We start from the raw sequence: 17613 nt of genomic DNA, 5'->3' as shown, positions 1-17613 counted from the left end.
TTTCCTTTTGAAGTATTGTAAATTTGAGGTCAGCCTCAGGAACTTGAGGAGGCCCTGAACAACTCAGAGAGACACTCTTTATTTTATTTATTTATTTATTTGTTTGTTTGTTTATTTATTTATTTATTTATTTATTTCTGTCTCAAAAGGAAATGGGGATTTACCTCAGTGGTAAATCATCCCTGGGTTCAATTCCTGGTAACAAGAACAAAAAAGTGCTATGAAGAAAAATATAGCAGGCTATGGGAGCAGGACAGATAATGGACTGCAATCTTATTTATTTTGAGATGGAGTCTTTTTTTAATATATATATATATATATTTTTTTAGTTGTAGTTGAACACGATACCTTTATTTTATTTATTTACTTTTATGTGGTGCTGATGATCGAACCCAGGGCCTCACACACATGCTAGGTGAGCATTCTGCTACTACCCCAGCCCTTAAGATGGAGTCTTGCTATGTTGCTCAGGCTGATCTTGAACTTCTGGTTTTGAGTGATCCTCCTGCCTCAGTCTCCCAAGTTGCTGGGATTATAGGTGTGTACCCCCACACCCAGCAGGGAAGACCTCTCTAACAAAGGGATATTTGAGACATGAAGAAGCAACAGAGTGAAACTTGAAATTCATTGAGGAACCAGAGTTCTGGGGATACTATAATTACAGAAGACTTAAGATGGAAGCGTGCTTGACATGGCCAAGTTAGAGCAATAAGAACAGTGTGGCTGGAGGGCAGGGTGGCACGGAGGGGGATGTTAGACATACATGGTCAGAGAGGTGATGGGATGGATGTTGGCAGACCATAGAAGCATAAAGACTTCTGCTTTTACTCTGAGTAGAGGAATCAGACATGAACTGATGAGGATTTGAGAGAGAATGAAATTGAAAAATGATGGCTATACTTTTTTTTTGTAGGGCTATCTATATAGAAAGTAGTTAATAAATGTCAGTTACTCATGGAGACATACATGGAGTTTGTAACACTAAGGTTGGGAGCCTAACACTGAGTTTAATAGGGCAGTAGATCTATCTTAGTTTTTGATAGACCAGTCTAGAAAGCTGACAAAGGAAGCATGTATGGGTATGTGTATGTTGCAATCCATGTGATTAGTCAGCTGTGCTGATGAAGACTGGCCAAATACTGGTCCTACTCCTTTTACCATTGGCTGGGAAATGTTGAATATATGAACTTTTCTCCTCCTTTACTGCCAACAACTAATTGCAATAACTGAGAAAATTTACAATGGAAAAAGGGCCCATGAATTCATAAAGAAGCATATAAAAAGACAGGTTTGGTGTCAAATAGAACTGACTTTGTGAATTCCGACACTGGCTGTGTGGCCCTAGACAAGTTACTCACCCTTTGGAACCTCTTTTTCCACTTCTGTAAAGTACAGACAATTATATGTTCCTATTTTTTAAAAAAATTGAACTCAGCTTTACCACTGAGTTATATCCACAGCCCTTTAAATTTTTTTTTCAATTGTAGGTGGACACAATACCTTTGTGTTTTTGATTTATTTTTATGTGTGCTGGGGATGGAACCCAGTGCCTCACACATGCTAGCTAAGTGCTCTACCTCTGAGCCACAACCCCAGTGCCCCCAGCCCTTTTTTAAAATTTTGAGATATGGTCTAAATTGCTTAGGGACTTGCTAAATTTCCCAGACTACTTTCAAAATTGGGATCCTCCTGCCTCAGCCTTCAAATTGCTGGAATTACAGGCATGTACCACCACACCAGAAATATGTCCCTTTAGTAGTATTTGGTTTGAAGCAGCTATTTAATGATTAGTAACTATTCTGGTGTGTTAAATAAGATTTTTAACATCTACTACATCTGAATCACATAAAGAAAATACATGGGGCTTGAGGTGTTGTTCAGTGGTAGAGCACTTGGCTAGCAGAATTGAGGTACTGGGTTCAACTTCCAGTACCCCCCTCACACACACACACAATAATAAAATACACACAATAAACCATGATTCTTTCCTCCACAATGTTTACATTCTATCTAGGGAGATGAGTCAGGCATAAAATATGTTCAATAAGATACAATGTTATTGGGCTTCAATGGTAGCTCAGAAGAAGAGTAGTTTACACAGTGAGGCAATGGGTTCCATCCTTAACACCACATAAAAATAAAATAAAGGTATTGTGCCCATCTACAACTAAAAAAATACTTTTAAAAAGATACAATGTTATCATTCAAATGAGAGATATAAAACTAATATTAGCAACCATTTATTGAGTGCTTACAATAAGTTAGGCAGTATACTAAGTGCTTTATAATCCTCTCATTTAATTTGGCAACCTTCCTCTTAGAAAGTACTATTTTTGTCTAAGGCCTTACCACACTGAATGTGCCTGATCTCAAAAGCTAAGAGGGTCAGCCTTGGCTCGTACTTGCATAGAAGAAAGTATAGGTGTGGTGGTGACACACCTGTAGTTCCAGCAGTGGGGAAGCTGAGAGGATCACTTGAGTCCTGCAGTTGGAGAGCAGCTTGGGCAACAATGAGATACTAGGTTTCAAAACCAAAAATTCTATTATTATCTCTTTATAAAAGAGGAAGCTGAGGCTCAGAAAGGGGAAATGAATTGCCCAAGGTTGCACAGGTGGGTGGGGCAGAGCGCAGGGGTGAACCCCATTCTAAGCTCTAGGATTTATATTCTTATGAAAGTAACCAATTCCTATAATTTAGGGATTGTCTAGGTTTAACCATATTATTCACACATTTCCTATCTATCCTTTTTTTCTTTTTTTTTTTTAAAGTACTACCAAGGCCATTCAAGGTAGGAATCTAGACACAGGTGACTATCCTCTCTTTTCTCTCTCTGGTTAGTCATTAAATCATTCTCTAATTTACATTTCGAAATCTTTTTCTCATAGTTATCTCAGCCAGAGTGGATCACAGCTCTCCAGGCTGTCTTCCTAAGTTTTTCCCCACATTGCAGCTAAGATGATCTTTTCATTTTTATTTTATTTTTTTTATATTTATTTTTCATTGTAGTTGGACACAATACCTTTATTTTATTTATTCATTTTTATGTGGTGCTGAGGATTGAACCCAGAGCCTCGCACGTGCTAGGTGAGCACTCTACTACTGAGCCATAACCCCAGCCCTTCATTTTTATTTTTAAGTTCTTGTTTTTGTTTATTAGTATTGATCCCAGAGTGTGAGCCAGATTCCCCAGCTCCTCCCCCCATTTTGAGACAGGATCTCGCTGAGTTGCTTAGGGCCATGATAAGTTGCTGAGGCTGGCTTTGAACTTGGGATCCTCCTGCTTCAGCCTCCCAAGTTGCTGGCATTACAGTCATGTACCACTGCACCTGGCTAGGGTGATTTTATATATATTTGTAGACAGACAACAATAACTTTATTTATTTTATGTGGTGCTGAGGATCAAATCCAGTGTTTCACATATGCTAGGCAAATACTCTACCAACTGAGCTACAACCTCAGCCCCAAAGGTGATCTTTTTAAAGCTCACATCTGATCTTTAGTTTGGTATGTAAAGTCCTCCAAGATCTGGACCTTATTCCTCTTCCATTTCTTTTTTTTTTTAATATTTCTTTTTTTGGTTGTTGATGGGTCTTTATTTATGTGTATGCGGTGCTGAGACTTGAACCCAGTGCCTCATGCATGCTAGGCAAGCGTGTTACCACTTAGCCATACTTCCTCTTCCTCTTCCATTTCTTACTCCTTCTTACCTCAGATTCTACAGCCTAATTCTACTTAATTTGGTGTCATCTGGTAATGCTGTTTCCATCACCTGCAATTTCCTTTCTTCCCTTTTAATCTAGTTAACACTTGTTATGACACCATCAAGTTACTTTGTGCATTAATGACCTTTTCCAGGAAGACTTCCCTGATGCCCTCAGGATGGCTGAAGTGTCCTACTTGCTTCCAAAACAGCTGGCCTGTTTATATCTCATTACCCAATTGTATCAAATCACATGGTACTGTTTCCTTAGTATAACTCTGCTTCCTACTAACCTGCTGATCAACTCTTTTGAATGAATAGTTGGAGTCCACACTTAAAATGAACATCTAACTTTTGAAAGTCAACTGTGTCCAGTTTAAAAAAAAAAAAAAAAAAAGAATCCTGGCAGTTGATGAAGCAGGTGTATAATGACAGATTCTGGAGATGGAGGCAGAAGGATAGCAAGTTTGAGGTCAGCCTCAGCAATTTAGTGGGACCCTGTCTCATAATAAAAAATAAAAGGTGCTGGGGTGTAATCAGCTGAAGACAGCAAATGCTCACGCCTGTAATCCCCACAACTCTGGAGGTTGAGGCAGGAGGATCACAAATTCAAGGCCAGTCTCAGCAACACAGTGGAGGTCCTGAGCAATTTAGTGAGATGCTGTCCCAAAATAAAAACAATTAACAAGGCTTAGGGTTAGGGCTGAGGTTGTAGCTCAGTTGATAGAGCACTTGCCTAGCACATTGAGGCACTGAGTTCGATCATCAGCACCGCATAAAAATAAATAAAAACAAGGGTGTTTTAAAAAAAGGCTTGGTTGGGCTGGGGATGTGGCTCAAGCGGTAGCGCGCTTGCCTGGCATGCGTGCGGCCCGGGTTCGATCCTCAGCACCACATACAAACAAAGATGTTGTGCCCGCCGATAACTAAAAAATAAATAAATAAATATTTAAAAAAAAAAAAGGCTTGGCGATATAGCTCAGTGGTAAAGCATCCCTGAGTTCAATCCCCAGTACTAAAAAAAATAAATTTAATTAATAATTAATTAACTATTTTAATTAAAAAATAAAAATAAATAAAAGGTTTGGGGATGTAGCTCAGTGAAAAGCACCCCTGGGTCCAATCCTAGTACTGGAAAAAAAAATAATAATAAAGGTGGAGGGAGGCTGTATAGAGAAAGGAAACCAGAGCTAGAGTTAAAAGTGTCAGTATAGTATAGTCCCAAAGAGGATGGACCAATAAACTGCTTGATTTGTATCCCAGCCTCTCTACTCCCTTGCATGTAATTTAACATCTGTTGTCTAAGTTTTCCCACTGTACCACTATTAATAGTGGCACTTGATTCATAGGGTTTCTGTGAGGATCATTAAATTTTGGAAATTTTGTTTGGGCTCTAGGGATTGAACCCAGAAGCACTTTACCACTGAGCTACATCCCCCTTCCTTTTCATTTGAGACAAGGTTTCCCTAAGTTGCCCAGGCTGGCCTCAAATTTGTGATCCTCCTGCATCAGTCTCATGAGTTGCTGGGATTAAAAGTCTAGGCCACCTGGGCTGGCTTTACTTTTACATTAACTATGCGAGACATTATTTGTTAATCACTGAATTTTTTAGTATCCTTTTAATTTCTGCACTTCAAGTGAATGCTTCATTCATCTTTCCCTAATCTCTGCTCCCTCCACACTTTATGTGCTTGACGTTAGCAGAGTTCAATAAATGTTGAATTTACAACCCCCACCCCATATTTTTTATTTATTTTTGAGCCTGGGTTGTCTTATATCGCCCAGGCTGGCCTCAAACCATGGGCTCAAGCCACCCCATCTCAGCCTCCTGAGTAGTTACAGGTGCACGCCACTCCCCAGTATTTTAAAATTGAGGTTAATATCCATAGCAAAGTGAAAAAAAAAAAAGGATATTGCTGAGATCCCCAGTTGCTCACAACATTATGCTAAGCAATATAGGGCGTCTTCCTTTTCACCTTCAGGTATCTAATAAAAAGAGGTCTTTGTTTTATAACATTCTCCCCTTCTCTTCGTGAAGCTCCCTTTCTTGTCCGAGTCAGCGTTTCTGTGATCAAAGTTTAAACGTAAGTTCTTTCTTCCCTTCTACCAGTTCCAAGAGATCTCCTACACAAAAACATCTCTGGGTCATCGAACTTGGAAAAAAATAAATATTTTCTTGGATGAGGACCTATGACGTCAAGCTTCCTCCGCCACCACAGAGCAGTTACTGTACAAACCAGTGCCGCATGTTTGCGCATGCGTTTCCGCTTGCCCGCAAAGAAACAATTTCTGACCCTCTCGGCACCCTTACGTCGCGAGGCGGCAGTGTCTCGCCTCGTTTGCGCGACGTCGGCTTCCTGCCGGAAGTGGGAAGAGGAGGAGGCGGGGCGGTTATGCTCGTGGTGTGTTTTGCTAGGCTCCTGTATTCTGAGGTCTGGGGAGTAATTGTCGCTCAAAGGCTCTGCGGGCGGAGCGCGGGCGGAGGTGTGTTTCTCCAGTGTAAGTGCACACGTCCAGGATGCCGGCTTAGGACGATCTGTACTATCATTTTATAAAAGAATTTTATGCTTCCGCGAGGCTCTCTCCTACTCGGCCGCAGGCTCTGCCACTGACTTGATGCGCACTGTGACTTGCCTTGTATCCCTCTCCGTGTCTCTGTGTCTAATCTGTAAAATGAAGGGAAGACAAGATCCCTAAAGTCACTTTTCAGGTTTTCCGAATGTAATTGAATGTCTGTTATGTCTTTTGAGCCACGTAGTCCGGAGGGTTAGTATCCTTGACCCCATTTTATAGGGAAAAGACGGTGAGAGGTTACGTGACTTCCTCAAGATTGAACAGATACCTTTTTGAGGTTTTAGAACTTGAAACTAGAATGTTACTCTGTAACTCCATGGTCAAATTTTCTTTGTATATTTCTATATCGTCAGTTCCTGGAACTGGCCACATCAGGGGATACTCAAAAAGTTTTGAATGAGTTAATCTTGATTCCAGGGCCAATGCCATGCAAACCTGGTATCTCTCCATCTCTGATGTATAAACAAATGTTACTTTTCCAGGGTATCCTGTGCCTTACCTTACTGGGTGCTCTGAGTCCAGTTCTGTAGTCTTCAATTAATCAGACAGACACCATGGAGGCACCCCCAGTTACCATGATGCCTGTTACTGGGGGCACCATTAACATGATGGAGTACCTGCTTCAGGGTAAGTAAACCAGAAAGCTGGGATTACCTGCTTTCCTCTTTTCAGCTTCTGTGGATATGAAAGACTTACACAAAGGTAACCTGCATAATTTCTGACACTCAGCAGACAATTTCCATCCTCTGCAGTGCTGGGGATTGAACACTGAACCTCATGCATGGTAGACAACCTCTACCCCAGCTCCTTATTTTTTAAATTATTTTAAACTTAAAATTATGGTTTCAAGGGGCTGGCGTCCTGGCTTAGCAGTAGAGCGCTCACTTAGCACATGTAGAATGCTGGGTTTGATCCTCAGCACCACATAAAAATAAAATAAAGGTGTTGTGTCCAACTACAACTAAAACAATATTTTAAAAATATGGTTTCAAATGCATTAAGCACTATAAATTTGCAAGTATAACATTTGAAATGTTGCACCTCATATCTGTTGAACTTTTTCATCTTGCAAAACTGAAACTCTATACCCATTAAATACTAATTTCCCCTCTCTTCTACTCCCAGGCGTTAGCAACTATCTTTCTACTTTCTCATTTCAAATATCTTAGATACCTCATATGAGTGGGATAATACAGTATTTGTCTTTTTGTGACTGACGTATTTCATTTAGCGTAATGTACTTGGGATTCATCCATTTTATGATATAGGACAGAATCAATCTCCATATCTATCTCTCTCGCTGTCTCGCTTTCTCGCTCTCTCCCTCTTTTTTCCATACTGGAGATTCAACCCAGGGTCTTACTCATGTGAGGCAAGTTCTATACCCTGAGCTACAACCCCAGCCCTTTTAAAATTTTTTATTTTGAGACAGGGTCTTTCTAAATTCCTCAGGCTGCTCTTGAACTTGCCATCCTTCTTTGTATTACCCTTCCTTAACTTCTCAAGTAGCTGGGATTACAGGGATTTGTCACCACACCTGGCCAGAATAACCTTTTTTTTTTTTTTTTTTTTAGTTGTAGTTGGACACAATATCTTTTCATTTTATTTATTTATTTTTATGTGTTGCTGAGGATCAAACCCAGCCGCCTCACATGTGCTAGGCAAGCGCTCTACCTCTCAGCCCCAGCCCCAGCCTGTGCTTTTTTCTTTTTGGTACCAGGGATTGAACCCAGGGGTGCTTAACCACTGAGCCACATACCCTTTTGTATATTTTATTTAGAGATAGGGTCAGCAATAAAAGAGAATAAAACTATGGTATTTGCAGGTAAATAGATGGAGTTAGAGAATATAATGGGGCTGGCTGGGTTGATGGCTCATGACTATAATCCCAGTGACTTGGGAGGCTGAGGCAAGAGGATTGTGAGTTTAAAGCCAGCCTCAGCAATTTAGTGAAGCCCTAAGCAATGCAGTGAGACCCTGTCTCTAATAAAATATAAAAAAGGGCTGGGGATGGGACTTAGTGGTTAAGAACCCCTGGGTTCATTTTTCAGTACCTGCCCCCTTAAAAAAAATTGCTGAGGCTGGCGTTGAACTCCCAATCTTCCTATCTCAGTTTCCTGAGCCATAGGGATTCCAGGTGTGTGGCACTGTGCCTGGCTTTATTGTGGTTTTGATTTATATTTCTCTAGTGGTTAGTGATATCGAACCTCTTATATGCTTGTAGGCCATTTGTATGTCTTCTTTGCAGAAGACATACAAATGTCTATTTAGTCTTTGCCTACTGTTCCTTTTTTTTGGTCCAACAGTTAGCATATGATTGTATTTATTTAAATTATTTATTCTAATTTATTATATGATGGCAGAATGCATTACATTTCATATTACACATATAGAGCACAAATTTTCAAGTCACTGGTTGTACATAAAGTATTTTCACACCATTCGTGTCTTCATACATGTACTTAGGGTAGTGATGTCTAATTCATTCCACCTTCTTTCCTATCCCCACGCCCCCTCTCTTCCCCACCCTCCCCTTTGTCCTATCTAAAGTTCCTCCATTCCTCTCATGCTCCCCCCCATCACCATTATGATTCAGTATCCTCATATCAAAGAAAACATTCGGCCTTTGGTTTTTTTCACTTAGCATTATATTCTCTAACTCCATCCATTTACCTGCAAATGCCATGATTTTATTCTCTTAATGCTGAGTAATATTCCATTGTGTATATATACCAAAGTTTGCCATCATTTAATAAATTAGAATAAATAAATAATTTAAATAAATAAATAAATAAAATCATATGCTAGCTGTTGGACCAAAAAAAAAAGAACAGTAGGCAAAGGCTAAATAGACAATTCTGCAAAGAAGACATACAAATGGCCTACAAGCATATGAGAGGTTCGATATTACTAATCACTAGAGAAGGGAATCTGGGTTGGTTCCACAATTTAGCCATTTTGAATTGTGTTGCTATAAACATTGATGTGGCTGTGTCCCTGTAGCATGCTGTTTTTAAGTCCCTTGGGTATAAACTGAGGATAGCTAGGTCAAACGGTGGTTCCATTCCAAGTTTTCCAAGGATTCTCTGTACTGCTTTCCAGATTGGCTGCACCAATTTGCAGTCCCACCAGCAATGTATGAGTGTGCCTTTTCCCTCACATCCTTGCCAACACTTACTGTTGTTTGTATTCTTGATAGTTACCATTCTGACTAGAGTAAGATGAAAGTTTTGGTTTTCATTTCTCTAAGTGCTAGAGATGTTGAACATTTTTTCATATATTTGTTGATTGATTGTATGTCCTCTTCTGAGAAGTGTCTGTTCAGTTCCTTGGTCCATTTATTGATTGGGTTATTTGTTTTTCTGTGTTAAGGTTTTTGAGTGCTTTAAATATCCTACAGATTAGTGCTTTATCTGATGTGTTTGTGGTAAAGATTTGCTCCCATTCTGTAGGTTCTCTATTCACCTCACTGGTTGTTTCTTTTGCTGAGACGAAGCTTTTTAGTTTGAATCCATCCCATTTATTGACTCTTGGTTTTAATTCTTATGCATTAGGAGTCTTATTAAGGAAGCTGGGGCCTAATCTGACATGATTGAGATTTAGGTCTACCTGTTCTTCTATTTGGTGCAAGGTCTCTGGTTTAATTCTTAGGTCCTTAATCCACTTTGAGTTGAGTTTTGTGCATGGTGAGAGGTAGAGGTTTAATTTCATTTTGTTACATGTGGATTTCCAGTTTTCTCAGCACCATTTGTCGAAGAGGCTATCTTTTCTCCAATATATGTTTTTGGCGCCTTTGTCTAATATGAGATAACTGTAATTATGTAGGTTTGTCTTTGTGTCCTCTATTCTGTTCCATTGGTCTACAGGTCTGTTTTGGTGCCAATACCATGCTGTTTTTGTTACTATTCCTCTGTAGTATAGTTTAAGGTCTAGAATAGTAATGCCACCAGCTTTATTCTTCTTGCTAAGAATTGCTTTGGCTATTCTGGGTCTCTTATTTTTCCCAGATGAATTTCATAATTGCTTTTTCTATTTCTATGAGGAGTGTCATTGGGATTTTGATTGGGATTGCATTGAATCTGTATAGTGCTTTTGGTAATATGGTCATTTTGGCAATATTAATTCTGCCTATCCAAGGACTAAAAATTAAAGTCGTCTTTAATTTCTTTCTTTAGCATTCTGTAGTTTTCATTGTAGAGGTATTTCACCTCTTTCGTTGATTTGCAAGTATTTCTTTTTTTCCTTTTTGAAGCTATTGTAAATGGGGTGGTTTTCCTAGTTTCTCTTTCTGAGGATTTGTCATTTATGTACAGAAATGCTTTTGATTTATGGGTGTTGATTTATATCCTGCTACTTTGCTGAATTCATTTATTAGTTCTAGAAGATTCCTGGTGGAATATTTTGGGTCTTCTAGGTATAGAATCATCGTTGGCAAATAGAAATAATTTGAGTTCTTCTTTTCCTATCCATATCCTTTTAATTTCTTTCGTCTGTCTAATTGCACTGGCTAGAGTTTCAAGAACTGTGTTAAATAGAAGTGGTGAAAGAGGGCATCCCTGTCTTGCTCCAGTTTTTAGAGGGAATGCTTTCAATTTTTCTCCATTTAGAATGATGTTGGCCTGGGGCTTTGCATAGATAGCTTTTACAATGTTGTATTCCTGACATCCCTGTTTTTCTAGTGTTTTGAACATGAAGGGGTGCTGTATTTTGTCAAATCCTTTCTCTGCATCTATTGAGATGATCATATGATTTTTATCTTTGAGTCTATTGATGTGACGAATTACATTTATTGATTTCCGTATGTTGAACCAACCTTGCATCCCTTGGACGAACCCTACTCGATCGTGGTGCATTATCTTTTGATATGCTTTTGTTGTTTTCAGTTTGCCAAAATTTTATTGAGAATTTTTGCATCTATCTTCATTAGAGATATTGTTCTGAGTTTTCTTTCTTTGATGTGTCTTTGTCTTTGTCTGGTTTTGGAATCAGGTGACATTGGCCTCATGGAATGAGTTTGGAAGTGTTCCCTCTTTTTCTATTTCATGAAATAGTTTGAGGAGTATTGGTGTTAGTTCTTCTTTAAAGGTCTTGTAGAACTCAGCTGTGTATCCATGTAGTCCTGGGCTTTTCTTGGTTGGTGGTGTCCTCTATTTCCTTGCTTGAAATTGTGTATATAATCTTGATTTAGTTTGGGTATATCATATGCCTCTAGAAATTTGTTGATGCCTTCGATATTTTCTGTTTCATTAGAGGACAGATTTTCAAAATAATTTCTGTAGTGTCCGTTGAGATATTTCCTTTCTCATCATGGATGTTAGTAATCTGAATTTTCTCTTTTCTTCTCCTCGTTAGCATGGCTAATGGTTTATCATTTTTATTTATTTTTTCAAAGCACTAATTTTTTGTTTTGTCAATATTTTCAATTGTTTCTTTTGTTTCAATTTCATTGATTTCATCTCTAATTTAATTATTTCCTGTCTTCTACTGCTTTTGAAATTGATTTGTTTTTCTTTTTCTAGGGTTTTGAGTTGTAATGTTAGGTCATTTATTTGTTGACATTTTCTTCTTTGAAGGAATGAACTCCGTGAAATGAATTTTCCTCTTAAAACTGTTTTCATACTGTCCCAGAGATTTCGATATGTTGTATCAGTGTCTCATTTACCTCGAAGAATTTTTTAATCTCCTCCTTGATATCTTTTACAATCCATTGTTCATTCAGTAGCATTTTATTCAGTCTCCAGGTATCAGAGTAGCTTTTATTTTTTTATTTTATCATTGATTTCTAATTTCATTCCATTACGGTCTGGTAGAATGCAGGGTAGTAACTCTACTTTTTTGTATTTACTAAGAGTTGCTTTGTGGCATAATATATGGTCTATTTTAGAGAAGGATCCATGTGCTGCTGATAAGAAAATATATTTGCTCGTTGATGGATAATATATTCTATTATATGTCAGTTAAGTCTGAGTTATTGATTTATTATTGAGTTCTATAGTTTCTTTGTTTAGCTTTTGTTTGGAAGATCTATCCAGTGGTGAAAAAGGTATGCTAAAGTCACCCAGAATTATTGTGTTGTGGTCTCTTTGACTCTTGAACATAGATAGAGGCTCCATTGAAATGTGGATTAGGTGGATATAGGGCATGTATATTTATAACTGTTATGTCTTGTTGATGTATGGTTCCCTTAAGCAGTATGAAATGTCCATTTTTTTTTAAGGTGGACACAATATCTTTATTTTATTTTTATGTGGTGCTGAGGATTGAACCCAGTGCCAGGCGAGCACACTACCACTTGAGCCACAACCCCAGCTCCTGAAAAGACCATCTTTATCCCTTTTGGTTAACTTGGGCTTGAAGTATACTTTATTTGATATGAGAATGGAAACCCCTGCTTGTTTATGAAGATCATGTGAATGGTATATTTTATCCCAACCTTTCACCTTCAGTCTGTGAACATCTTTTCCTATGAGTTGAGACTATTGAAGGCAGCATATTGTTGGGTCCTTTTTTTAATCCAGTCTACCAGTATTTTGGTTGGTGAGTTTAGGCCATTAACTTTCAGGTTTATTATTGAGACATGATTTGTATTTCCAGTCATTTTTGTTTATTTTTGCATTAACTTGACTTGGTTTCTCCTTTGATTGGCTTTTCCTTTATTATAGTTCTTCCCTCTGCAAATTTTCATTGTTGTTTTTCATTTCCTCCTTGTGGAATATTTTGCCAAGAATGTTCTGTAGTGCAGGCTTTCTTGCTGTAAATTCTTTGCTCAGTTGCTGAGGCTGGCTTTGAACTTGCAATCCTCCTGCCTCAGCCTCCTGAGTTGCTAGGATTTTAGGTTTGTGCCACCACACCCTGCTCCTAACACACATCTTCACCCTAACCTGTTCAATATCAAACTGTTGATTTTTCCACCTCAAAATCTTATTTCTCCTGTAGTCTTCCCATCAAAGTAAATGGCAACTCTCAGCTTTCATCTTCCCAGGCCAAAAACCATGGAATCATCTTTGACTTCTTTCTCCAACATCCTATATCCACCTAATCCACATTTCTAAAACAAAAGCAAAATCCACCTTTCACCCCCTTGATCATTTCTACCTGGTCCAACTTGCTTTCATTTTTTTGCCTTGCCTTTGCAGTAACCTGTCTCCACCTTTGCCTTTTTTTTTTTTTTTTTTTTTTTAATGTGGTCTTGCTGTGTTGCCTAAGTTGGCTTTGAATTCCTGAGTTCAAGTGATCCTTCTACCTCCTTAATAAGTGGGACTATAGGCATGTGCCATCATGCCTGGTTCATCAACCTCGTCTTCTTTAATCTACACAATAGGCAAGTGGTCTTTTTTAAAATATAAGGCAAATATGAAAAATAAATAAATAAAATATAAGGCAAATAAATCCTCTGCTCAGAACCCTCCAGTTTCCTATGTGATTTAAAATAAAATATAATCTAGACCATTTTCTACAAGATCCTACATATTATGTTCTCTGTTATCTGTCCAACATTATCTCTTCCCACTTTCCCCCTTGATCAGTCTCTTTAGCCAGAATGACATGCCTACTATTGTCTGAAAATAACAAGTATTTGGCAATGTATTTCTCTTATCCCTTATGCTAAAAATGTTCTTCCTTCATATATTCCCAACACTTTCTTTAGATCACTACAAAATGTCACTATATTGCAAAAACTAACAGTAAGATTCAAAAGACTGAATATTTGAAAACAAACAGGGTTCTAAGTACAGCAATGGACTACCAGGTCCTGGTAAGCATGTGATTGAAGATTTATTCAAGAGTTGTGCCAGGGCACACTGTGCTAGGCAGTAGGAGGCCCTGACCTTACAGAGATTACAGTTTATTAGAGAAAACAAAAAATAAAAAAGTAAATAAAAAAATAGAAATACAAGGAAATAAAAGGTAGATGATAGAATAATTGGTGGGGAGGGTTGGGGGAAAACCGAACTGAGGGGCTGGAGTGGTCAGAAAAGGTCTAAGTAGATGAACCTGTGCTGAGATCCAAAGGATGAAAATGAGATGATTAGGGAAAAGAGTTATCAGGGCAGAGGGATGATCAAATGCAAAGACCACGAGGCAGGAAAGAGCTTGGCAGATTCAAGGAAATGAAAGTAATATTTAAAAGTCATTATGAGGGCTAGGGCTATAGCTCAGTGGCAGAGTGCTTGCCTAGCACATTGAAGCACTGGGTTTGATCCTCAGCACCACATAAAAATAAACAAATAAAATAAAGGCATTCTGTCCATCTTCAACTACAAAAAAAAAAAAAGATAATTATGAAACCTGGGATCATCTAAGCAACTTAGTGAGACCCTGTCTCAAAATAAAAATAAAAAGTTCTAGGGATGGGGCTCAGTATTAAGTGCCCTTGGGTTCAATCCCTGGAAACAACAACAACAAAAATGTATGTTAGGCATCCAAATGGAAAAATCAAGTAGACAGTTTGGATATATGAGTCTACAGTTCATGATTTAAATGTGGGAGTCTCAAGAAATAAAATAGTATTTAAAGCTATGGGATCAACTCAGGTCACCAAGGAAGGAAGAGACTTATTTTGGAGGAAGGGGGTGTTTGGTGTTTTTTTGTTTGTTTGGTACCAGGGCTTGAATGCAGGGGTGATTTACTACTAAACTACATCCCTGGCCCTTTTTTATTTTTAAATTTTGAGATAGGGTCTCACTAAGTTGCTTAGGCCCTCACTAAGTTGCTGAGGCTAACCTTGAACTTGTGATCCTTTGCCTCAGCCTCCTGAATTGCTGGGAGTATGGGCATGTGCCACCATGCCTAGCAAAGAGACTATTGATAGAGAAAAGGACCAGGAATGAGTTGTAGGACCTTCCATCATTTAGGCAAGATGAAGAGATTAAGCAGAGAAAACTTAAAGGAATAGTCACTTAGTTAGGTGAAGAACCAAGAGTGATTTGTGTCCTAAAGGCCAAGGGTATAATTTGTAACAACTGTGTTAAATGTTGCCAGAAGGATGAATAAATGAAGACTAAGATTAATGTTTTTATGAAGCAGTTCATTGTCTTTTCAAAAAATATATAAAATGGAAATTTTAGAGCTGGGGATGTGGCTCAGTGGTAGAGCGCTTGCCTAGCATGTACAAGGCCCTGGGTTCAATCTTTAATCCCCAGCATCACAAAAGAAAAAAAAAAAAGAAACTTTATATGTTCTTACATAAATGGAAGACTTATGGGGCTGGAGTTATAGTTCAGTGGTAGAGCACTTGCCTAGCATGCAGTGAAGCCCCGAGTTCAGTACCCAGCACTATACACACACACACGCACACACGCACACATGCACAAAACAAAACAAAACTTGCTGGAAATAGCAGATAATTGTGGCCAGGGGTATAGCTCAGTGATAGAGCACTTGCTTAGCATGAGTGGGGCCCTGGGTTTACTCCCCAACACCAAAAAAGAAAAAAAAAATCAATCCCACAAATATGATTGTTAAAATAAACGACATTCTCACCGTTGTCTTTTAAAGGCTCCGAGGCCAAGGAGCAAGAACTTCTGGACATTAGCATTTCTAGGGAGATCCTAAAGAAAGGGAAATAACTTTCTCATAATGTTATACAATAGCTTGGCAATATAACTCCTTATATATTAGGCCTGTGTTTTACATAGTACTACACTAAACTGTTGGGTTTTTCATTTAAGATTTTTGTTTTGTTTTTTTAAATAATCCTTTGCTAATTCTTTGACCCAAAATGAAAGCTGAGATTTAATAGTGCTTTTTCCCTCTTTAGGAAGTGTTTTAGACCACAGTTTGGAAAGCCTTATCCACCGCCTTCGTGGTTTATGTGACAACATGGAACCTGAAACTTTCCTTGACCATGAGATGGTATTCCTCCTGAAGGGCCAGCAAGCCAGCCCATTTGTCCTGAGGGCCCGGCGCTCTATGGATAGAGCAGGGGCACCCTGGCATCTGCGTTACCTGGGACAGCCAGAAATGGGAGACAAGAACCGATACGCTTTGGTGCGAAACTGTGTGGACATTGCCACATCTGAAAACCTCACAGATTTCTTGATGGAAATGGGCTTCCGCATGGACCATGAGTTTGTTGCCAAGGGACACTTGTTTCGTAAGGGCATTATGAAGATTATGGTATACAAGATTTTCCGCATCCTGGTGCCAGGGAACACAGACAGCACTGAAGCCTTGTCGCTCTCCTATCTTGTGGAATTAAGTGTTGTTGCACCAGCCGGGCAGGACGTGGTCTCTGATGACATGAGGAACTTTGCTGAGCAGCTGAAACCTCTGGTTCACCTGGAGAAAATAGACCCCAAAAGGCTTATGTGACTAAGACAGTCTGTCCTCATATGTTAGAAAAAAGATGTTATAAATGCCCCAGTTTACCACTGCCAGCCAGGTGTTGCTCAGGAAGGACAGTGAGAATTTACTTGGTTCTTTGCAGTGTATTCCTCGTGAAGTTTCATATTCATGGCAGCCTTTTTATTTAAAAAAAAATTTTTATTTTTTGGTACTTGGAACTGAACCTAGGGACGCTTAACCACTGAGCCATATTCTCAGCCCTTTTTTGTATTTTATTTAGAAACAGGGTCTCGCTGAGTTGCTTAGGGTCTCCCTAAGGTTGCTGAGGTTGGCTTTGAACTTGGTATCTTCCTGCCTCAGCCTCCCAAACCGCTGGGATTACACGTGTGTGTCACCACACCCAACCATGGCAGCCTTTTTAAATTAAAGGCTCAGGATAACACAGAATATGTCTAATCCCTCTGCATAAAGAAGGGAAACTGGGACAAATTAGCTTTGGAAAGAAAAGTCTCTTAATTATTATGTGTAAGGTTTGTAACAGAACCTGTGAGCTTATGTTGAATAGTAATAAAAGCTGTTTAAAAATGTCTATAATTCTGCTTCTTTGGTCTCTTATTTTATACCCTCAGGGGAGATTCATTAGAAGTTGAAGCAACAATAAGGGTAATTCTTAGTTTTAATTTTTTGTTTGTTTGTGGTGCTCAAAATCAAACCCTGGGCCTCAAGCATGCTTGGCAGGTACTTTATCACTAAGCTATACCTCTAGTCCCTCAGTTTTAATTTTATGAAAATGGTAGTTCTCACTTATCATAAAGTGGCACATTTGTTGATGAGACATTTTAAAGTACAAAATAGTAAAAATAATATCTAAGGAAATACACTATTTTGGTATATAGCTTTCTAGTCTTTAGTTTTTATAAATTTATGTACATACATATATATACACATATATATTTGTTTTGGTTTTGGGGGGGTACTGGGGATTGAACCCACTAAGCCACATCCCCAGTCCTATTTTGTATTTTATTTAGAGACAGGGTCTCACTGAGTT

General features: G+C 38.6%; 1 protein-coding gene across 2 annotated transcripts; it reads left to right on the top strand.

Annotated features, from left to right (window-relative positions):
* The first annotated feature begins 6060 nt into the window (after window positions 1-6060).
* Med18 (mediator complex subunit 18) lies at window positions 6061-17156 on the top strand. 2 transcript variants are annotated; one of them, XM_015485405.2, is made up of 3 exons: window positions 6061-6200; window positions 6758-6902; window positions 16036-17156. In XM_015485405.2, exons 2-3 carry the CDS (start codon window positions 6830-6832, stop codon window positions 16587-16589), a joined length of 627 nt encoding a protein of 208 aa, XP_015340891.1. In that variant the 5' UTR covers window positions 6061-6200; window positions 6758-6829; the 3' UTR covers window positions 16590-17156. The 2 variants fall into 2 exon arrangements, with proteins under 2 accessions (XP_015340891.1, XP_048671957.1); XM_048816000.1 differs by having other exon boundaries at window positions 6088-6185.
* The last annotated feature ends 457 nt before the right edge of the window (window positions 17157-17613 follow it).

This window comes from Marmota marmota, unplaced genomic scaffold (genome assembly GCF_001458135.2).
Source record: "Marmota marmota marmota unplaced genomic scaffold, marMar, whole genome shotgun sequence".
Taxonomy (NCBI): domain Eukaryota; kingdom Metazoa; phylum Chordata; class Mammalia; order Rodentia; family Sciuridae; genus Marmota; species Marmota marmota.
This window is presented reverse-complemented; position numbering and strand designations above follow the sequence as displayed.

Coding starts and splice junctions, on each gene's coding strand:
- Med18 (XM_015485405.2), top strand. CDS start 6,830: ATGGAGGCACCCCCAGTTACCATGATGCCTGTTACTGGGGGCACCATT. Junction 6,903..16,035: donor GATGGAGTACCTGCTTCAGG/GTAAGTAAACCA, acceptor TTCCCTCTTTAG/GAAGTGTTTTAGACCACAGT.